Below are 22,177 nucleotides of genomic sequence, written 5' to 3' on the forward strand. Positions count from 1 at the left end.
TTCAAAACCTGTATTCTCCTAAACCAACAGCATGGATGAGCTGAAGCCTACATTCACACCCATCTCCTAAAGGGTCTGTCACTAAAAGCACCGTCGCTGTCCTGCTCAGTGCTAACGATGCTCCTCCAAAAAAATACCCCCCACCCACTCACCGGTGTGAGCCCACCATGCCAGGGCAGCCTTGCTGGACTGCGTTAGCCTGCCTGGCTGACAGGGGCACAACGGGGCTTGTCAAGCCAAAGATTACGTGGAGGGCACCTGCAGGGAAACACTTCTGCCCCTGTTCTGGTGCCAGAGCCTTGTTAGAAACTTTATGCACCCAAAGTCCTGCTCAGCCGCAGCTGGTGCCAGCAGATTACAGTGCTGTGGGCTCTGACCTGCTTCATACCTTCCCAGTGGGGCTTTTATGTTCAGTCTCATTGCAGACGAACAAAAAGCCCAGACTCCAGCTTGCTGCTCTTCCAGCATGGAAGACACCAACTGTTTTTCCACCCTGCCTGACCGTGGAGCTTCTCATCCCAGTTTCACTGGGAACAAACAAGCGTCAAAGTCCTGCCACACTAAGAGTGGTTTTGAATCTAAAAAGAATGGGATGTAGGATGAAAAATAAAAATTGTCATAGATCGGGAACAAAAGGGACGATGGCAAACACCACCTACCATAACTGCTGGGAAGGGGATGTGCTCTGAAGTCAGGACAGAAGGGGAAAGGGATGGACCCAGCCAAAAGAGCCATAATTGAAAACAAATAGATGTCAGAGGTTCACCAGGAAGATCAGACACCCCAGTCCCCAGTTTTACACCCTCCTTATGTCTGCTGAAAGAGTAAAATCAAATATCCACCTGTGGCAAGTGACTGGCAGCACTGCCTTATACAACTGTGGGATCTTTCTGTTTATCAAAGGTTGGAGAGCTTCCTTTAGTCGGTGATAATTCCTTTCAAGTTCTCGCTGATACTCCTTCTGGTCTGGACCGATCAGGCTCTTGTTCTTGCGCAGAGCATCTTCGCATCTAGAAAACAAAAGCCTGTGAAACTCAGGCACATGAAAAAGGATTTGCTTGCTACAGACTTGTTAATCTAATAGTACCAAAAAAAAATTCACTCTCTTCCTCTGGGATGACACATAATACCTTCCTCTAGCTTGTCTTTTGGGTAATACAGACTCAGCTAAATCGGTTGGTGTCCATAGGGAAAGGAGAGGGCGTCATCTTTCCAATTTCCATTTCACTTCCAGAGTGACAACTCCTTTTTTATTTTAATTTATCCTCTCTGAAGAGAAATGAAAAGCTGATCTCCACACAGCCACTTCCAGTCCAAGAGGATTTAAAGATGGATAGATCTACTGCTCTCCCCACAAAAGATGAATAAATAGCAGACTATGAGATGTTCATCAGGAACTCTTCTACTTACGAAGATGTAATTTAAACAAAAGGGTATGGAAAGAACTATATCATCAATGCCATTTACTACATATGGGAAAACTACATTGCCACTGGATCTATTTGCTTGGAACATTTGTATTTCAATTATTTTTTTTTAATTCACAGAATGACAGAATCAATCAGGTTAGAAGAACCCTCTGGGATCATCGAGTCCAACCATTGCCCTGACACCACCATGGCAACTAGACCAGGGCACTAAGTACCATGTCCAGTCTTTTCTTAAACACATCCAGAGATGGGGACTCCACCACCTCCCTGGGCAGACCCTTCCAATGGCTAATGACCCTTGCTGAGAAGAAATGCTTCCTAATGTCCAACCTGAACCTCCCCTGGCGAAGCTTGAGGCTGTGTCCTCTTGTCCTATCGCTAGTTGCCTGGGAGTAGAGGACGACTCCCACTCCGCTACAACCTCCCTTCAGGTAGTTGTAGGCTGCACTAAGGTCACCTCTGAGCCTCCTCTTCTCCAGGCTAAACACCCCCAGCTCCCTCAGCCGTTCCTCGGAGGTCAGACCCTCCAGACCCTTCCCCAGCTTGGTCGCCCTCCTCTGGACTCGCTCCAACACCTCAACATCTTTCTTGAAGTGCGGGGCCCAGAACTGGACATTCCTTGCAAAAGATGCTGGACTGAGACTGCAGTTTGCACTACTCAAGAGGAAAGCAGAGCAGCCAGCACATTTCTTGAGAGAATTCTGCCAGCGTGCTTCCACTCCGTTAGGAGAAACTCACTTCAGAAGGAAATTAAATCTCCTGGCCAGTTCAGCAGTTTCTCCTGACCCTGCCAAGCTGTGAGTTCATTTGTGCCAACACGGCTAGTTGTGTTTGCTGAAACAGGAGCACTTGTTCACAACTGAACTATGACCACTAATTCATTCCTGATAGACAGCAAAGCCAAATGACTTCAGCCACTTGATCTGACTTAGTCATGGACCCGCAGCACCAGAGAAACAGGGAACCAAGCGGGTAGCTGAGGAATACAGCTGCATATGGGAACTGGACAGATGGAGTTACAACATGAGTTGTAACTCTGGATACCCCCTGTGTTACTGTACGTGTTCCTGCCTGATGTGGCAGTAACAACTGCACCAGGCAGTCTGAAGACAATACTCCATACCTTTTTGTGAAGTCTTTGAAACAGAGCCGTAGTTTGTTATGATGTCTGAAGAGCTTTGGATCATTGGGTATTTCAGACAAGAAAACCTGTGCGACTTCTAATGGTCCCTTTAAGAGCAGAAGAGAAAAAGTTAAGTTTCTCAGAACCATCTGTCATATCCAATCGCTGGAGAAACTTCTTGCACACAGAAACATTCGTAAAATGCAACATTTCCTTACAGAATGCATCTGTCTTGAAGAATTGCAGCTGGTAAATCTGGCATAAACCACCAAACATCAGGACAACTGAATCTCTTTTAGGTTTTTTTCTTTTCTTAAAATAGAACTCTGCTTTTGGGAAATGGTGTGAGAAAATACACAGATTCTACATTTGTTTTCTCTTATAAGGACTCTTGACAAAGTTTGCTCAACTCACAACTAAGACAAAGTTTAAACAATGCAGATGGAACCAAGGAAGTGTTTGCCAGCACTACAAACTCAACTGAGGACTTGAAACTCCAGCTGTTTTTTTTTCCAGCTTGTGCATTAGTAGAGCTTTACTCACAGCCCCTCATTTTTTCCTCAGTTTTTCTCCATTCACTAGTTTTGCTTTCCATTTTGTTTAAAAACCACTGCAGGACACAATCCTACTTCCACCCACCAGAGCCTGGCTAACCAAAGGGAAAGTAATAAAACATTTTTTTCCTTTTTTAAGGGAGAAGGAGAAGCAGGCAGAAACAACTGTGAATGCCAGGAAGGAGCAGGTAACTGGGGAAGGAAGGCTGTCTCCTCTCAGCCACTTTCCAGAACTAACTGCATTTTCAGGACTCTTACTCAAATGGCAAAGTCACTGAGAGCAGCTGGTCTAGATCCACCAGTGACCTTAAAACACATCCCACAGACTGAACGGGGAAAAAATCCAAGGTAATTTAGAAATAAGGCCCAACGCTGAGCATCAACTGCACTGAGTGACAGGCACTACCCCAGTGTCTCCAGCTTGGACAATGATCCTCACCTGATTTACTGTGGTACCTACTGATCCTTGCAGCACCATCTGCAGCATCTTTGGGTCCGCAGGGTCTTGGTGGGTTGCAAAAGCTAATTCCTGTGTTTTCTTCTGCATGTCCTCTATGGCAACTTCGATGGGCGTCAAAATGATCTAAGCAAGTAGCCAGAATAGAGGACGCTTGTTACGGCAGAGACTGTCAACCAGACACATTCTTTCAGAAACACCAAGGGCACGTTGGGGTGGTACACTGAAGTGGTGGAGGACATCACTAGGACTGACAGTCTGGACAGAAGCGTTTCTAAAACACATCCTCTTAGTCTTGGTTTAGGAACATCAAGAAAAAGTTTGATTTTTAAATGTGTTTCTACATCTGGGCACTCAAGAGCTTTCTGAGGAGGCAGGCTTGCATCCCTTCGTGGGCACTGCAACCAACTACCCACGGTTACAGCACTATGTCAGTGCCTAAACACCTGCAGGTTCCCTGCCTTGCATGAAAATGCATTTTCCATTGTGTCCCAGCCACCACATCAGTTCCTATCTACCCCTGAAAAATTAACAGAGCTTTGGGACAAACCTCTCTCTAAGGCCTCAGGACCCCCCTGGCCCGGGTCCATTGAGGCCATGCAGGTGAGCTGTAACACAGAGCAACAGGACATGTTGTTGGAGCAGAATGGAAGGGAGCAACCTGTGTTACTACAAAGGTCACCTAAGGCCCTTGTGTATACCAGCTGCTGTGAGCTGGGTACACTGGTGAAAGAGGTGGCAGGACATAGCGCATTGGTCTGGGTTTAGTTTAGGTCGAATAGGAACAGGCCATTCTTAAAATTAAAATAAAGGGGCCTCATGCTCAGTCCCTGCAGTGAACAGCCAGAGCAGCTCACGACAGCGCTGTCTGCTCTCGCGCTCTGCTGATTTCTGCATCTTCAACAGAGAGGGGGAAGGTAGACAGTGATGGCCAGGAGGGTGCATCTGTGTTAATGTGATGGTGTGAAGGGACGTGGCCGTGCTGTCAAAACAGTACATTACGCATGAGTTTCAGCAACATCCACTTCCCTCGGTCTCGTATGATATTTCCCTTCAAACATGGGAAGCCCCCGAGAGCGCAGGCCTCACCTCCTCTTTGTGGATGACGTTTATCCTGGTTTTGATGTAAGGGAAAGCGTGGGACGTCGTCAGGATGGTTTTGCGCTTGAACTGCTCGTGCAGCTCGCCGTGAGCCCGCCCGTCCAGCGTGAAGGGCGTGCAGTACATGAAACGCCGCAAGTTGTAGTTCTTGTCGAAGTAAGTGATCCTGTCCTTCATCTCGTACGTGTCGAAGTACGGCTCCACGTAGGTTATCTGAATGTAGGCCTGCAGGAAGGAACCCGTGTGTGTACAGTGCCAGAGAAGAGCTGACTCCTATGCCCTGCCTTTTAGCAGTGCAATAACCCAGTTTGCTTTCTTTCCTCTTGAAGTCACCTCTGGAAGAACTAGGACTGGTTTTTGCCTTTACTCAGGAGAACCACACTCACACTGACACGGACTCGGGGTGCTGGCAGCTGCTCAGCTGCCCCTCTCATGCTCTTCCTTCCCTTGCAGATAATGCCCTGCCCTAAGCCACGGTCCCGTTTCCTCAGCATGCTCCTGTGATTTCTGCTATGCTTAAAGGACATGGCACAAGAATGACAAAATGCTGCAGGTGCAAAAAAGCCAGAGGCCAGTGAATGGCAAACTCCCTGCCTGCCCTGCACTCAGCAGGGCTACAGCGCAAGCGAAACGCAGCCTGGGCCTCTGCTGTCCCTTCGCCTCCTCCCTTCCCACCAACAACTATAAGGGCAGGGAACAAAATGGCTAATTCTGCATCCTTTGCTGGGATGATTTTCCCCAACTCTCATCCCCAGCAGCCACAAGACGCTCTGTACATGGATTTCATTGCCTGCTTGGTGAAGTTCAGGGCAGGATTTGTTCCGTTGCGTTTGCACACATTCAGGACCAGTTCTGCTTCTAAACCTGTGCTTATGTTCTTACCTTGTTAGGATCTAGTTTACATTTGTCCACAGGGTTTGAGTCCTTAATCACTTCAAGCACATCTTCACCAAACCGTTCTCCATAAAATCCCTACAACCAAGAGCAAACACATTGAAAGAAACCATCAAATGCAGCCAGCAGAGATGGGGGTTGGAGAGACAAAGGCATGTTCAGGGGAGGTGAAGCTCCACAGGCCTTCAACAGTAGCTGTGCCGGGGCTGAATGTGATCTGCTGAACCCAGGAGAATTAAATCAGTCGCATTGCAGGGGCAACAGGAAAAAACAAGCCTAAGGCCCTGGAAGGCAGGAGAACTCGGGAGCCTTCCAACTGTGCGCACACACGCTGCGTGGTTCTGAACAGGCCATTTGAGCTCGCTGTGTGTCTGTGAGCTCAACTGAAAACTGGGGTCAGTACGGGATCTGCCTGGAAATCAGATGCCGCATCAGAGCTCGGCTTTGCTGGGCTGGGTGAATGGCCGGGTTCTGAACTCAGCTTCATGTGCTTAAACCTCAAACAACGCTGCTGCTTTCAGCGCAACGTGACAGCGGCTGAATTGCTGTGAGCAACAACGTGACATCAGATCTATTCCAGCAAATAAAACAGGGCCGGGTCTGCCCTCTGGCCCTACGCACAAGTAGCACGGCACGGCCCAGAGCCACGCTTAGCACGGCACGGCCCAGAGCCACGCTGCTACATGCTCTTCCTCTCCCACTGGGGAGGGCTCATCTGCCCACGGTGCTTACTGGGAACAGTCTCTGACCCACGCTGTCCCCCAAACTGTGCTAAGACATTATCTAGACACAGGTTAATTGGCACAAAACCAGGCCAGACTAACCACTACATGGTACAGACAAGCACTGGGTGGTACCTGGAGCGGCACCCAAGCCCCAGTTAGATTAATCAGAGTTGCCTTTGCTTGTTCACAGCTGAAACAAACTTCAGACCTGTGATGTCCCACTTCAGGGGCTCTGAAACTCAGCCACCTTAAGAGGGTTCAGCCTCTAGGGGAGAGGAACATGATGTGAAGGCAACAAAATGACAGCAAAACACAATACTTTCTGAAAGTCAGATCCTGAAAGGCATCTCAACCTTTTTTCAAGCCCAGGTCATCCCATTTACACCAGGTGGCTGAAGAAACATGCACACACAGTATGATACACCACAAACTCTTGAATGATCATAGCAGGTCTGCAGCTTTCGCTGCAAGATCAGGGAAAACCTGTGGGACTCCTCTCCCTGCATCCCTCCTGCCTCCTGCAGAAGTGGCACTGGCAAGAGGACAGGAGACATCAGGCCTGGCTCTGGGTCACTGCATGGGGCTCTGCAAACTGCTTTGCCAGGTGATTGTTTCTCTAAGCTCAGCCTTGGATCAGGCTCCAAGAGCCACAGCGCTGGTTTTGCCCAACGATTTTCATCATTTCCACCACTTCCCGCAATTTGGCAACGCAGCTTTTAAATAACTGATGCAAAATAGTTCACACTCCAACTCACAGACAGAATTTGAGGTCAGCCACAATCATCTCACCTCGAGCCTATGGGAAATTTCAGCTAACTTTGTTATCGCGGGTTCCTTGTAAACAAACTCTTGCTCATCCAGGTCTCCAAATTTAGTTCCATAAAAACCAACCCGGAAGTAGGTGCCAAACATCCTCTTTCCATCCTAAGTTTGGAGAAACAAAAGGTTATTTCAGTGTGGAGACGTGCATACCCCCAAGCATGGCTGCAGGCAGGCTCCTGAATTTATGCAAAATAAAAAAGAAATTAAAAAACAAGGAGAAAAAATAGAAAGAAGGGAAAGAAAAACACACCTGGAACTCAGCATGAATGCATTTAGCAGCAAATGGAATTATAAACTAACATGAAATTATATGGATCAGTTACGACCATTAGCCCAACCCTGCAATGACTCTTCCCACCCCAGGAGGAGTTTGGGAGTGTCAGACGTCCCTGAGGAACAGTCAAAGGCAAGTCCCTTCATTTGGGTAATTCTTTCAGGCTCCCCAAATCCTAGGCAGACCCCCCCTTAGCCAGGTCTGTAGCCTGTAGGCACAGGCACAGGGAAGTCCAGTTGCCAAGAGCCTGCACACAGACACCCCTAAAAATGACCCGCACCAGAGCCCCCATAACCCACTCTCAAGTAATTGCAGGATTGGGCTGAAGTCAATGTCCAGTTCACTCACACACACACACACAAGTGCTTTTTAAGTAGCGTGTCGACTGGAAGGTGTTACGGTCTCTTCTAGTCACTAATGTCTAGTACAGAGGGCCAAAGTCACTCCTGGTGAAAGCAGATGCAATCCACTCTATCATGTACCTGCTTCCATTTGAGCCAGTGGTGAATTTGGCCCAGAAATGCAACAAAAGTAGAGAAACGAGAAAGATTTTTGCTGGAAAAGTAACGGAGAAAATCTGATTAAGAGAGAGAGAGAAGAAAAATGCTTTAAAAATAAATCACGCCGTTGATTTGGTTAAAAACACCTCACGCTGCATGCACAAACCAGAAATGTCTTTCAGCGAGAAACTCTAAGATGTTCACCTTTACTCTCATGAGAAAGTGTGATGTGGTACATAACACTCAACATTTCTGAATGTGGGCTAGTGCTTGGTTTCAGACAGCACCTACGGATGTCCTGGCTGCCGTGTATGATTTTTATAGTATTTTGCTATGGCAAAACTGATCTCTTATGGTGATGGTGTGAACATGATCTATGGAAGGAAAAGAGGATAAATAAGACAAACTAAAATTTAAAAAAAAAAATCAACCCTCAGGCAGACTCCAGACAGTGGAAAAAGCACTGTCATGGCAAGCCACTGCCTTCTCCTGGCCCGGAGGCATCCCTGGGGCCGGAGCTGCCCAGGCTCCTCTCGCCGAGGAGGACACGGTGTTGCCTTTTTGGGGTGAGGGCAAAGCTCACCGATGCCCAGCTCTGGCCTGGAATGACCAGGGCCAGCAGCAGCCTTGCTTAATACACGCAGGCCATGTCTTGGCTTTGCTACGGGACATCGACAGACACAAATTCATTGGCTCTGCTCTGGCAAGAGCACAGGCACTGCTCCAATTTAACAAAACAAGGAGTTGCACCAAGAATTGCTCATATGCTTAATGTGGCACGGGCGGCTCCTTGGACCCCTGCTCTAGCCCGTCTCTCCGAGCATCCCTCCTCCAGAGAGGGGCTTGCATCCAGCTCCACCTGCCAGCACAGGCTACGGGGTTTTGTCACACCACAGCCATCCCCAGAAGCACCTCCACGGTGCAAAGCCATCACTCTTTTATTGGAAGTACCATCTGGCAACATCTGATTGCTGTCTCCCTGGACTCCCTGTCTTTCCCCTGTGCCCGTCCCTCTGTACCCATACAGGTATGAGCAGCCTACTGAACCCGTAATTTACTCATCACTACCTTTTCAAAGCCACAGTTTTGGACAATATTGCCCACGCTAAAATCCCTCAACACCCAGCATCACCAGCTTCCTGTGCTATTTTTTGCAATTCAATCCCAACGTTATAGGCAGAAGACTGTTGATTCCAGGGCTCCCTCCTCAAAGCACTTCCCAAAGTAGCACCATGTCTGCCTACTGGGAACTGCCATACCAAACATCTCCCCAAACCTTGCACGGGGCCTGGGCATGCTCCACGTGGAAGCTGGTGGGATCCTGCCCCAACCCGTGAGCACAGGGCAGGCCCCAGCGATGGAGGACACACTGCTACTCTTATAACTCATGTGGTTTTTCCTACCTCCTTGGTGAGTGACTTTCAGAATAAGAAGTGTTTGCAGAACCTGGTGCCCACAAGGTATCTGCCACGTGGACATCTGCCCAGACACCTATTTGTTACAGACAGTGTACACTGATGTTGCTGTAAAAATAACAGCGAGTGAGGAAGAAAATGCTGTCTGTTGATCAGCATAAATTAACAAGGAGTTCTGGTGGCATTTATTAAATGCATAAAATAAGAGTAATGAGGCATTAGGAAGTCCCAGGAGTGGTAGCAGCAGGGAAGCCCGGTGAGATTCAGTGTCCTTGTGTGAATGCAGCTCCCAACTTATGTACTTGTTCCATCGTCATGAAGACCAGCTGCACTGGCTTCTCCTGATAAATCCAGTTGCTGAAATTCAGTTATCATAAGGATCCCAGGGAGAAAAGCCATCAGTGAGGAGCACTGGTTAGCCCCCAGTGTGGCAGAAGCATCTCCCCACAAAGCCCTGGATCCATCAGCCATGAAACACGTGTGACTCACGTTGGGGGATCTGTACCTGGAAGCAAGGGGCTGGAAACACACTCCTCCAGGAAAGCAAACACCTACGGGCTGTTCCTTCCCTCCCACAGACATCCAGGAGCTACCAGCCCCCTGAGATTAGGAGAGCTCGATTGCTTGCCTGGTGTTAAAGATAGGGGATTGGTCTGTACTAGGGTCTTTTAATTGAAATTTAGCCAATTCCAAAGTCTATCTAATCACAGTACTGAAAACAAAAAAAAAATAACTTAAAAATACTCCATGGTCTTGTTTCTGGAAAGAGCTAAAAATGCAGATATGAGGGAGAAATTATTAAAAGCATTTTATCTCCTATTATTTTATAAAAAATAATAGGTCTTTGGGAGGAGAAGAGAATGAAGGTGAACACTGAATAGCCATTACAGAACTGGCAGAGCAGATAACAGCCATCATGATTTATGAAGGTTCATGATTTGTTATTATGCATGGTAAATACCTTTCAAAATTGCTGGGAATAAAGTTTGAGAGTTATCTCTTGCACGTACACAAAAAGCTTTGCCAACAGTATTTGAAAAATCAGATGCAAGAGCGATCATCTGCTTTCTTCACCCAGACCAACACAGCAGCAGCTGCCTGAAAGCAGAGTCAGCCCAAAGCATGTAGGAATAGAGGTAACTCCTCCATACACACTGTGCAGAATGCAAAATCCAACCGTCTTTACCAAACTGAGCATTGTTATTTTCTTGCTCAATTTTAACCCAAGGTCCTTTGCAGTGTTGCCAACTATTACAAGTCTTCCAATATTGATTTTGTGAAAGTACCAGCTCCTGGAGCCCCGTTATTCAATGGCAACCTCACCCTGCATACTTTAAAAAGCATTTTTGCATTCTCATGGCATAGCATGAAAAGATTTTTCCTAACAACTTTCCTAACTGGAAAGTAAATAAAAAGAATTAATTCAACATTTATTCAATGTACAAACACACAAGCAGAAAAACCCACCACTTGGTATGTTTAAGCAGGTCTCAGAAATGCACTGGTGCCAGACTCAGGATACTGCAGCGCTTGTAGTTGGCAATACTACTTTCCTTGTGGCACAAGGCGGGGGTCCTGCTGTTGGCATAGCTCTTTGGTCAAATGAAATTGCGGTTTCCACAGTGTAAAACAAAAAACAAAAAGGGGAAAAACAAGAGAAAGGAAGGGGGGAAAAAAAATTCCACAAGTAGGAACTTACCACAACAGACAATAGTAAGAGTGGGGAGGAGGGTCAGCAACCAGGGCGATAGAGGAGAAAACAGAAAGTATTTAATTAGGGAAATTCCAAAAAACAAACAAGCGGCAAATTGGCAGCAAATAAACTTTAAAATAAAAAAAGGGTGAGCATCAATTAAAGTATTTAACACAAGGAAAAAGGGCAAAACATGCAACAAATCTGAAAGCTACAAAGCACAAAGATCAGAAAAAGTGTGGCAATGAAGGAGCACGATGACAGACGAGAACAGAAACCATGGGTGTCTTTTACCATGCAGTAAAACATGACTGAGTGAGGTTAGAATCATAACCAATGACAAGATTTTCTTCAGGGGTCGATTTAGGGGCAGACTAATCAAAACAGATGCTCACAGGCCTTCATGTTTGTTGGCTATTGAACACAGATCACTTACACCCCTACGGCAGGTACTCCGGGCTGCTGCGCTGCCTCGTCTGCCAGGACTCTTTGCAGGAACAAGCAAACCATTTACAGGGCCAGCCCTTATGTGTCAGCAGTTTCTTTTAAGCTACTGAATTTCCTTTCTTGCTCAGGTCGGAATTAAAACTGACATTCAGACATCATCAGCCCAAATTCTCTGTGTCACACAATGCAAAAGAACTTTGTTCTTGGCCCCAGTTTGGGAAATGCGGGCTTAAATGCTCTCCTGTGGTGGAAACATGGAGTGAGATGGCCCATACTGAGTTGCCTGATTCACAGAAAAGCAGAGACTAACTGGACAGCTGAAGACTAAGCAAATAATGTAACATCATGATCACAAAACATTTCAAGTGTCTTCTGAGACTGCTCGACGCTCATGTACCCACTGTGGCAACTGGACTAGGGCCCGAGTTACCAAACTCGCTGTGCTGTGTGCGACTGCTTTGTCTATTTTTAATCCAAATGTGTGGTTCTCATGGTGTATGTTGTAGAAACGTGAGCAAACAGCCTCTATGAAAACAAAAGCAGCAAAACTGACTCCAGTTAACACAACCAAGCCATTTTACTGCCACATAAACAGCTACATAACAAATTGATTGTTCTTAAACGGACCGAATGAAGCAGCCTATTCTCTGAGACGTGGTCTGCACGTGCAGTAAACCAGCTTTGTGTTGCAGTACCTCTGAGCATTATTGCTTAAATCGACCCCTGTGGGTGGGGTGAAAATATGGTATGAAGGGATGATATTCTGTGTCAATGCTGATGAAAAGAAATATAAACAAATTATAAAAACAAACTAGTGATGATACAGTGGCTCATTCACCAAAGAACCTCATTAGTGGAACACATCAGCATCCATGCACTACCTACAGCTTCTTATGAAGAATTTCCTACTAAACCACAATCGGTTTATTGGTATTTCTTTGGTTAATGAATTGTTTTAACAGCAGACAGCAACAGAAATACCCACAACTAGCACATGTGGGCAAGCATTGGCGTGAGTCATCTGAAAAATCTATTAGTGTTCTTTACTAACTAAAATGGAGTTACCTACCTCCCAGCCAGTACTCTGTGTAATAAAAAGTAAAAAGCGCATGTCACAGAAACCAAAAAAAAAGTTTCAAAGGCCAAAACATGACCACCAATGTAAGGTATCATAAACCTGAAATGGTTTCAATGATTATAAGTCATCATGCACCCCAAATGGCCTTCTCTGGCCTAGAAGGACACTCAATGATTGTCCTCTACTGGTACGCAACCTCGGGAATCCAGCAACGCCAGAGCACGGAGAAAACCACCAAACTCTCAGCTGGATCCTACGAAATCGATGCATTGATCGACACCTACTGAGCAGCTGATGGCAGCGTAAGGTAACTACGCCAACAGCCAAAGGAGGTACCCAGCAGCCCATGCCCAGAAAGCTGGTTGGGGTGGGGGGCCCAGAGTAGCACTGGTATGTACTGGAGGAGGGTCTGCCGAGTGCTTGCCTGCCCTGACAGAAAGGCATGCACCAACGGGCCTCTCCTGGAAGATAATGTGCTTCTTGAGCGCTGCCAAGTGCTCTCGTCTCCAATTTAGCTGAGGTCGGTTGAGCTTTGTGAGGGTTGATAACTTCTGATGTCTCTCATCAAATGCTCAGCACCTAAGCTGGTGGGTTTTGCACCATCTAAGTTTAGAAAGGTTCCTTCAATTATTTATCCACCATATGAATAGACAAATAAAACCCCAACATTTCTGAACGTTACCTACCAGACTAAAGGCAAGATACAGTGTTTTTCCCAGAAATACAGCATGCAAAACACAGGTTAAAATAACATCTGAGAGGATAAACTGACAGATGATTGGAATTTTTAACTCTTGCATATTTCTAAAGTTACAATGAAACTTGGTATGTGATGTCTCTCATGTTTCTCATGTTAAATGTCCAGAGAGAAAAAATCCTGTTGGTGATCCTTGCATTTACTGTGGATCCCCATTGGACAATTCTCACATAATCTTTTTCCTTAACAGGTAGTTTTTATTTGCACTGAGCATTTGAAGTTTCTTCACAATTCACATCTCAGCTGAGAATTCAAATCATTACCTGGTGAACAATCTTGCTGAATGCTTCTTGGAGTTTACCATGAATAGTAGATAGCTTCTTGGCATCTCTATTAGCTTCGTGAATAGGAATAAGGACTTTGTAAACCTCATTAACTGCTTCATACATGCCAGCCTACAAAAATAAGGTCCATCAGATTGCTCCATCAATTCAACAGCAAGAATGATACACACTACCAGCATTTAAATTATAAAACTGCAAAATGAGAAGGTGGCACTGTGATGTAATCAGCACATTTTCTTAAAATATACCCATACATGAATGGAATAAAATCCCCAGTCACCTTTGGAATCAAAAGCCTACTGCATTACACATTGCTACTAATAAATGAGATTATTAACAGAATCAAAACCGAGATATTTTGGATGGATATATGCACAAGAGAACAACAAGTTGAGTAGGATCCTAACCAAATCTACAGGAATGAAATATGGAAGCTTAAAGGCACAGTACAGCTCGTTCTATTCAGTGCATCTTCAACCTAATTGACTTCTACCTCCAATTTTTGGCACTCCATGAGATGAGCTTTGTGAAGTTTCCTTGGGATGTGTCTGATGGAGGGGTCCAGCCCACCGCAGGCAGAGACACTGCACTGCATGGCTTAGCCAGTCCACAGCAGGGGTTCCAGATCTTTGCTCTGGAGTTACTGCTGCTTGTACTTAAACCCACTGAATGATGTTTCATACTGTGTTGTGGGAAATAATTCACTTGCTTTCCTCGGTTTCTGATGGATACACGACTCCCAGCTCATTCACACTGCTCACATAAAGCTCTCGGCCCACTCTTTTTGAAGAGGAGGAGAAACATTAAGGCCTTTCTTTACTGTTGTGAACTCCCAAATGTGCAGTGTTGAAGGGAAAGACACTGGAAACACACAAAGGCCTCTTGGTCTCAGATCCCGTTCTTTGCACAGTTTACTCCAGAGGGAAAACTGAGCTGTCTTGAACTACTAAAACTCCCAATGCTCCATGCAAATTAAGTGGTTACAATAGAGCTATACACTGAGAAAACATTTTCCTTCATATAGCCCAGCAGTATAAGATCACTGAAGAAGATAGGTAAAGAAATCAAAGTCATCTACCATGGAGAAAGATGCTGCAGCCTGTTCCAGCAATCCCACCAGACCAGCTTCTGTGAAATACTTCCCAGAACAGATACCTTCTTCATCTGGTGATACAACATCATCAGAAACTGCTGACTCTTCCAAAACATTAGAAGATATGTTCTAAGGAGATAGAATGTAGATAAAATATTTTTACTCAATTTAAACAACGTTCAAAACTCTCAATACTTTGAAAGCCAGATGATTTTCAATCAAATCCTAAAATTTTTGAAGAGGCAGCTTTCATATGCATTTTGCTTAATTTCCTTGTAAACAAGCATGGTACTTCAGCACATGCTTAAACTAACTGGACTGGACACCTACATATTCAAAGCTATGTGCTTGTTTGCTCTCCTCAGTATTGTCCTGCTTAACATTACTAGTCACAGGAACCACTTCCATCAGCTGCACCCACTACAAAATGGTTAGATCAAAGAGGGTAAAACCCCATGACTTAAGTGGAGCAATACAAAGAACTGGATTCACACAGCGCTAAGGATGTAAAGACTTAGGGGAACCAAGACAGTCTTCAAGCATAATAAAGATTTTCAGAAGTTGCTGGGATGCATTCTCCCCAAAACACACAGAGTAAGTGCAGTATGAGTGTGCAGGCACAGTAATACCTGGCACATGGAGATACTCCGTATCACAGCAGCAGATGACAAAACCCAAAAATACATTACGGAGGATAATTCCTACCTGAAATGTAACACACCCTACGGGGAGGTATTTTCGATCTTCCAGCATGCTTAGGTATTCAGCCACCAAGGCTGCAGAGTGGACCAGGCACTGGGCTGATTCGGCGTGGTTGCTCCTCTCGGAGTGCTTGCCAGCCATGTTCTGCAGCCACGTCAGGCGCAGGTCAGGGGAATTCTGATAGCCCTTTGCAATCCTAATTGAAAAAAAAAACCCTTTGTGATTAGTATTTAGTTACTTCTGCTTAAATAACAACCCCCCCAGTGCTAGGCTATCTAGAAATACATGAGATAAAAAGCTACATAGATGGAAAGTTACCCTAAATTACTTTATAGACTTCTGAGCCAGTTAGCGGTGGGAAACCAACGGCAGCTACCCCTTGATGGCAGAATGCTTTTATGAGTGACTGCTGAAGCTCTTGACCAAAGCTCATATTTCACTTGGAGACTGGTAGTAAGCCAAAGATGTGGGACAATCAGAGCAGACCTGCCTGGTTGCTTACGATAAAATCTCTGCCACCTTCTAAGAAGCTTTCTGGACCATTTGTGCAGACAACACCATGCAGTTTGGTAGTCGGGATCTTAACATGGCTCTGGAATTATCTTTTGCATATGGAGACCATCACATGTACCACCACCAAAAAGCCCTTTGTGCAAGCAGGTCCTGGAAGATCCTTAAGTCTTCCCTGATGCAAGCAGGGCGAGTTGTTTTTACTCAGGTGGAGGATGAGATTGCCAGAAACTGCTGGGGAATGGAAACTACTTTTATCCAAGATAACCTACATAAATGCCAACCAAAACCTATCAACATCCCATTCAAACACAACAGACAGGTACGTATTGGTCCATGAGCACTGAGACCTGGAACTGTTGCAAAAACAAGCTCTATAAGGGCTCAAATGTGTAACACCCGAGTCCAAAACCAAACAGCAAGTAGCTGTGGTGTTTTCAGGTGAAATGTGAATCATGGCAAGCAGTTTAAAACAGGATTAAGTTCAAAGTAAAATAATTGCTAATAAAAACCACGTAACCAAAGTTCACAGCAATACACCACCTCATGCTCTAAACAGAGGAAGTGCAGTAGGTACAAAGCTTTGTTCAAACACCATGTGGAGCACTGGCATCTGCTGTCCCTACGGTGCAATGGTTATATACTCTACCTGTACATCAGGTCAATCAGCATTTCTGGATCTTCCTGGTGCTCCTTCATTTTAACTGTGTCAGAGAGGATCATATGGAGGTTGAACACTAGATCCTGGACCTGTAAAAAATATCCTGCTGTAATCAACTGGCAATGGGAATCGAGCTACACACTGCTATGTTAGGACCACAGTCACTCTGAACCTTTGTGTGTTTGTACCCTGTTGTCAGAATTAACCAAGGACCTGGGTTTTATGTACTTAGGTGATTTAAAAAAAAAAAAAGGTACCTCCTTCAGGGAATGCATGCAAATCCCAGCTCTAGATGGAGGTTTAAGCACAGCCTGTTAATGAACTATGCATTACTTCTCTTGTGGTATTTCTTTTACCTGATCAGGAAATGTTGTCTCCCTAAGTTCCAGATCTTCTTCAGCATATGTCAGAATAGTCTTCAGAGAACGTCGCAAAAATTCTTCATTGAAGTTCTGGGATGTCCCCACCAGGGATGAGAGAGACATGGTCACCTGCATTTTCACTCTGGCAAAGTTCTGCAACAGAGATAATGTTATGGTATTTCAACAACCTGGAGATACTGCAATGGCCTGCTGCAACAGCAGTGCTCTTGTCATTGTACCCTCCTCCTGACAGATACCTGATACAAAAAAGAAAACTCAGGTTTTGCAAAAAGGCTGTCTCAGAGCAGTGATGACAATAAACCTCTGGTCCTGCCAAACTTCATAATCTGATGACAGAATAATTTAGTTCCAGGTGAAGGTTCTCCTGCAAAAGAGAACTCCTTCTGCATGCTCTCCTCTCACATACCCTGAAGAGGATGATGCTCAACTCCCCCTCGTGATACAGCCTTCAGTACAGACACTTGCTTTTTGTTTGGTCTAGCCTAAAAACTGGGGTCACTGTTAACTCACTGCTATCAATCCACTACCAGTCCTTGGGCCCAAAACCAGTAGGTCCCTCCAGTTCTGCTACTCACCGTGGGGACTGTAACCAAAGCAGTGTAAACAAAGATGTCTGGAGGAGCAGTTTGTGATACATAGCTACACGTATGCCTGAAAAATACCAACTGGAAGAGTTCAGGCTGGGAATTTTCTTGACAATTTAAAGTGCACATGGGTGAGCCAAGCTAAGATGTAATTAGAGGCAAGTAAGAGCTGAATGAAAACAAAATCCCAGCATTGCTAACTCACTTGCACTAACACAGCCCTCTCAAAAAGGACACACATACTAGCTGTGCCCCAGAAAGGGCTGCATGGCTGCTTCTGCTCTCACCTAGAGGTGTGCAAAAGCAAGGCAGAGGGGGAGTTCCTCCAAACAGCCCCTCAAGTGCAAACTGTCCAATCTGAGGAGTATGCAAACCTTCAGGTTTGGAAACTCTTGCAGTGGATATTCCAGGCAGGGCTCTGCAACTCTCTACAAACCAGCATGAGAGGCAGCTTGTCTGCAAAGAGATTCTGGGCATACAGTTCAGACTCTCACACTGGAGACCGGACACTCCTGCTATGCACCAACCAGCACTGTGAGGTACTGCAAGATCAGGAGCTGGGCAGAGTCATGTCCCTGCTGCATGCCTCTTCTCCGTTCGCATGTCCTGCTCGTTTAGATGGTAAGACCTCCAACAGCCTTTCTCCCACAGGAATACCCAGAGCTCCGTCCAGCAAGTCCCTAACCAGTTTACATTACCCGATGAAGTGCAGCAGGATACTCACGTTCCCAATTTCAAAGTTTTGCCTCATCAGAAGGTAAAGAGAGGCACTCGCATGTGACCGTATCGTGCTGATACTGCTGCTACAGTGTCTCAGGAGCCTCAGGCACAGATCTGCACACTGCTCAGTCTCTTCTTCAAACAGCAGCTCAGGGAACTGGAAAAACAGCACATGAGAAAATTAGTGCTTGGACAGATAGGAACAAGCACTTGGACAAAAAGGCCAGGGCAATCCTCAGCAATGAGCACACACTGGCGTTAGAGGAAGTTCAATCCCTCTGTTTTGAGGGGAATGATGCTAATTTTAATCACTTTTATGGTAAGGCAAAAGCAGACTCACTGGCAGCACGGGAAGGCAACTCATTTTACCTATCCCCACAACTTGCTCCTACATCTACACCCTTAGACCCATTTACACCAGTTTCAAAAACTCAGGGCTTAAAACTTTGAGCTTTTCCCACTACGCCTACAGAAACTGGGAAATTGTTTAAATTATGGGCCCAGTAAAACAAATCCATTTTAAGTGAGATTCACACAGCTTAAATTCCACCTGTGCTTTGTGGTCCCTACTGGCTAGGTGCCTCTGCCCACTCACCACCAGCCAGTTGGAACCCACACCACACTCGGGCTGTGCAAACTGTACCTTTGCGTGCAGCCGTCAACCCCAAAGTGCATAAATACCAATCATGAAAACCACTCAGGTTTTATCAACCCCCAGACCCCACTTTCTGAAAAATTAATATTGCACAAAATAATAAATGCTTGGTGAAGTGACCCCAATGCAAAGGAAGAAAATGGCCCCATCCTCCATCAGTGCTGCTCGGGATATATTATGGCATCTGCAGAGAATTCACCTTTGAAACCAAAGCCCTCTGCGTGGCGAAGCAGTGTTGGAGATAAAGTGCACTTTGGTTGCAGGCCATGCTGTGCAGAAGCACTTTCAGCACCCCGCCGAGGATACTCTCTTTGGACTCCGTCACAGAAACAGTCTGCAGTCAAAAGTAAACCAAGAATTGCATGAGCAAAAATGACCTTCCCGTGTGTATGGGGAGAATAACTGCTGAAAAGCCCTTTGGCATGGAGAAATCACCCACTTAGCTGGGCCTGCGTAACAGTCACATTTCTGAATCAACCCCCAGGGAATGAAAACCTGACCCACGCACTAACGCCAGTGGAATGATGGTGCTTTCCACACGATGAGGCTCTGACCTCTTGGGACCTTGTTCTACTAGTTCTACTTGTTCTACTTCCCCTTGCACAGAAAGCAGGGGACAAAACTGCCATGTGTCCACGCTCATCTGCGGGAAGGGAGGAGACAGTCAGGCTGTGCGCACAGACCAAGGAGCCTGGAAGCTTCCCTGCACCGTGCAAATTAAGTATGAATACAGGAGGCTGACCTGGAACCCAAGGACTTGAGGCAGATTTGGGAAGGAACTAGATGAATCAGAATAGGGCAGAACTTGGAAATGTTTACAGTCCATTATTGAGTTTTATGAACAACTGCTTCTTATACTACGATAGGGAACAACTTTTGAAAAGACTGAAGGAAGGTATTGACATTTTAAACCAGATTGTTATGGCTGAGGATTAGGAGAGGCATTACCACCCTTCCCGCTGCAGCAGGGGAGTTGAACACTTCTGACAGCATTCAGGCAGCAGGAAGGTTTTGTTTAACAAGCTGCTGCTTGGCCAGGTGATCGTAATGCTATCACACCTCTATTTTCTTACCATCCTTACCTGTACAACTATCTCCAGTGTATCCAAAATAATCAGATTTGCTTCCGTTGCAAGATTCCCATCGATAAGTGCCTCATGTTCTATCTCTGCCCTTGATCTAATCAGAGAAAAGAAAGCAATAAAATTACTTTCTGTTTAAGAAGTAGAACTACATATTTTCTGGTCAAAAAATATTTTCACATTAGCAGAAAACCCCTGGTCACAATGCATATATTTATTACTGGACAACACAACAAGGATATTTTAATGCATCCATCAAGAGGACAGGAAGAAAGACTTGATTTTTTTTTTACATATACAACTTACACAAGATTTACATTCGTCATGCTCAGGAGAGATCACACGACTTCCTGACACTTGGTTACTCTCCCAGGAACACAGCAGCAGTTTAGAGTCAAAGTCCAACCTTTAGTAGCATCGTTAGGCATGCAACAGCACAACCAGGAACAGAACACATGGGTTCATGTTATAGGCTATGGACACACGGTGGTGCTACACGAGCTGGTGTATCTGCACTGGTGATCCCAGCAGCTAAACTGGTTGTAGCACAGAGTGCACACTGTGAGGGGGCGAACTTTGCCTGTTCATGCTACGTTATATTACAGTTCTTGAAGAGTATCTTCCTCTCCAAGAAAAACTACACAATTTTGCTGTTCTTTGCCAGGCAGTTACTTTCCTGGTAAGGTTTACAAAGTTCATACACCCACTCACACTGGTGGAACTCAGTGGTAACCGCCTAATTTCAGTGGCACAAGCTGCATTTGGCAAAGATCCAGTAGGATATTGAAAGAGCCGGACTACAGCCTGTCCTGCTACAGGTACCATCTCCAACAGACTCATGCCAGGCCAGATCACAGCAGGAGTGTGACACACGGGAACTGACAAAATCCAAGCAAAATACACACCAAAGGGGACAGCAGCTGACTCAGCTCTGGGACCTGTATTGCAGCAACCCTCCCCTGCCACACTCTGCTTCCCCTGGGAGCTGGGTCATACGCTCATTATCTACTCTTCAGGCTCTAGAATATGAAGGTTTAGGGCCTGGGACTATATAAAATAACACCATCTGCATAAAGTAATACCGCCTGCAATTAGCTGTGCACAATTCCTGGTGTGAAGAGTCTTGCTTATTAGATTTCAAGGGGCCAGACCCTACCTACGCATGCAGGACACGCTTGCAGTGCCATAGGAGTGGAGTGCGATGGACCCAGGTCACAGTGAGCAAGTATAGGTTAAAAAGCAGGTTTGCAGAGTTATGTAAACAGATTATTTTGGGGGGTGAGATACCATCCTTTGACCATCAAGGTATTCCACAGCTGTTTAACACGTATGTGAGGTCCTTCTGGGAAGAGGAGAAGGCTCAGACCCAGTGCTGGCAGTGAACTGATGAGTTCTTCAGGCCAAATTTTAATCTGGCATAACTCTGTCTACAGCTCTGGAGTTGTGCCATGGTGGAATTTATATCTACGTCACTTCATTAGCAGGTGGAAACACACTGGTCATTTGGCTTTCCCAATGCCTCAACAGGACTGGAGTCTTGGACAAAAAGCCACTACTTGACATAACAAGAGATCACATTTTTGTGTTGGACCAAGCAATTAGAAGCTGTGAAGATGTACTTTCTATTCCATGAAGCGTCAATGTCTTCAAGGGTAAAATTTGGCCTGATCTCCATCTGGGCTCTGAGGACCTCATTCCTCAGTTTCTCAAGAGCTTCACTTGGGCTGAGATTGCTTTCCTAGGACTAGGAACAATTCTTTTGCTGGGAGGAGGGAGACTGCAGGTTGCAATTTGAGGAAACAGAAAACGTGCACAGCGAAGCTCAAACACAACTCCTGAGCCCTCCAGATTAAACCACACCGAGAGAGGCAATTTTAAAGGAAATGGGTGTAATTAATAAGCAAAAAGAGCTCATTCCAATCAGTTGCACACACACACTGGAAACTTCTGCCAAGCATCACAAACAACGCTGTGATGATTGAGTCTGCAGATGCACAAAATGGTAATTTGTAAGAACTGCACACCAATGCTACAGTACCTGGCTGGTTTGTGGCTTCTAAAAGCACAGCACATGTGGAAAAACAATCAAAGTGATGGATTAAGACAGGAAAGGAAAGCGAGCTTTGACAACTCCAGAATGCTCTTATGGAATAAAGGAAATATGATGAGAGATATATATGCTATCTGTGAAAACTGTTAATGGATCTTCTCGCTGAATTACAGCTTCCTACAG

The 22,177-nt window shown here is 45.6% G+C and overlaps 1 protein-coding gene across 13 annotated transcripts in view; it reads right to left on the reverse strand.

Annotated features, from left to right (window-relative positions):
* DOCK7 (dedicator of cytokinesis 7) overlaps positions 1 to 22,177 on the reverse strand; it is a 106,121-nt gene that overhangs the window by 1,040 nt on the left and 82,904 nt on the right. For 2 of the 13 annotated variants that reach the window (XM_068405855.1, XM_068405848.1), the window contains 16 exons: positions 21,983 to 22,000; positions 19,945 to 20,041; positions 19,062 to 19,196; positions 18,212 to 18,364; positions 16,877 to 17,035; positions 16,509 to 16,609; positions 15,353 to 15,545; positions 14,633 to 14,776; positions 13,534 to 13,665; positions 12,505 to 12,519; positions 7,074 to 7,208; positions 5,548 to 5,637; positions 4,654 to 4,890; positions 3,547 to 3,690; positions 2,554 to 2,660; positions 843 to 1,010 (listed from right to left, as the gene is read on the reverse strand). In XM_068405855.1, the coding sequence (XP_068261956.1) occupies positions 843 to 1,010; positions 2,554 to 2,660; positions 3,547 to 3,690; positions 4,654 to 4,890; positions 5,548 to 5,637; positions 7,074 to 7,208; positions 12,505 to 12,519; positions 13,534 to 13,665; positions 14,633 to 14,776; positions 15,353 to 15,545; positions 16,509 to 16,609; positions 16,877 to 17,035; positions 18,212 to 18,364; positions 19,062 to 19,196; positions 19,945 to 20,041; positions 21,983 to 22,000 (2,028 nt within the window). Of the gene's footprint in view, positions 1 to 842; positions 1,011 to 2,553; positions 2,661 to 3,546; positions 3,691 to 4,653; positions 4,891 to 5,547; positions 5,638 to 7,073; positions 7,209 to 7,862; positions 7,936 to 12,504; positions 12,520 to 13,533; positions 13,666 to 14,632; positions 14,777 to 15,352; positions 15,546 to 16,508; positions 16,610 to 16,876; positions 17,036 to 18,211; positions 18,365 to 19,061; positions 19,197 to 19,944; positions 20,042 to 21,982; positions 22,087 to 22,177 lie in introns of those variants that run through there. The other 11 variants (XM_068405861.1, XM_068405853.1, XM_068405862.1 and 8 more) reach the window with 9 other exon arrangements.

The sequence above is a fragment of the Nyctibius grandis genome, chromosome 8, assembly GCF_013368605.1.
Source record: "Nyctibius grandis isolate bNycGra1 chromosome 8, bNycGra1.pri, whole genome shotgun sequence".
Taxonomy (NCBI): domain Eukaryota; kingdom Metazoa; phylum Chordata; class Aves; order Nyctibiiformes; family Nyctibiidae; genus Nyctibius; species Nyctibius grandis.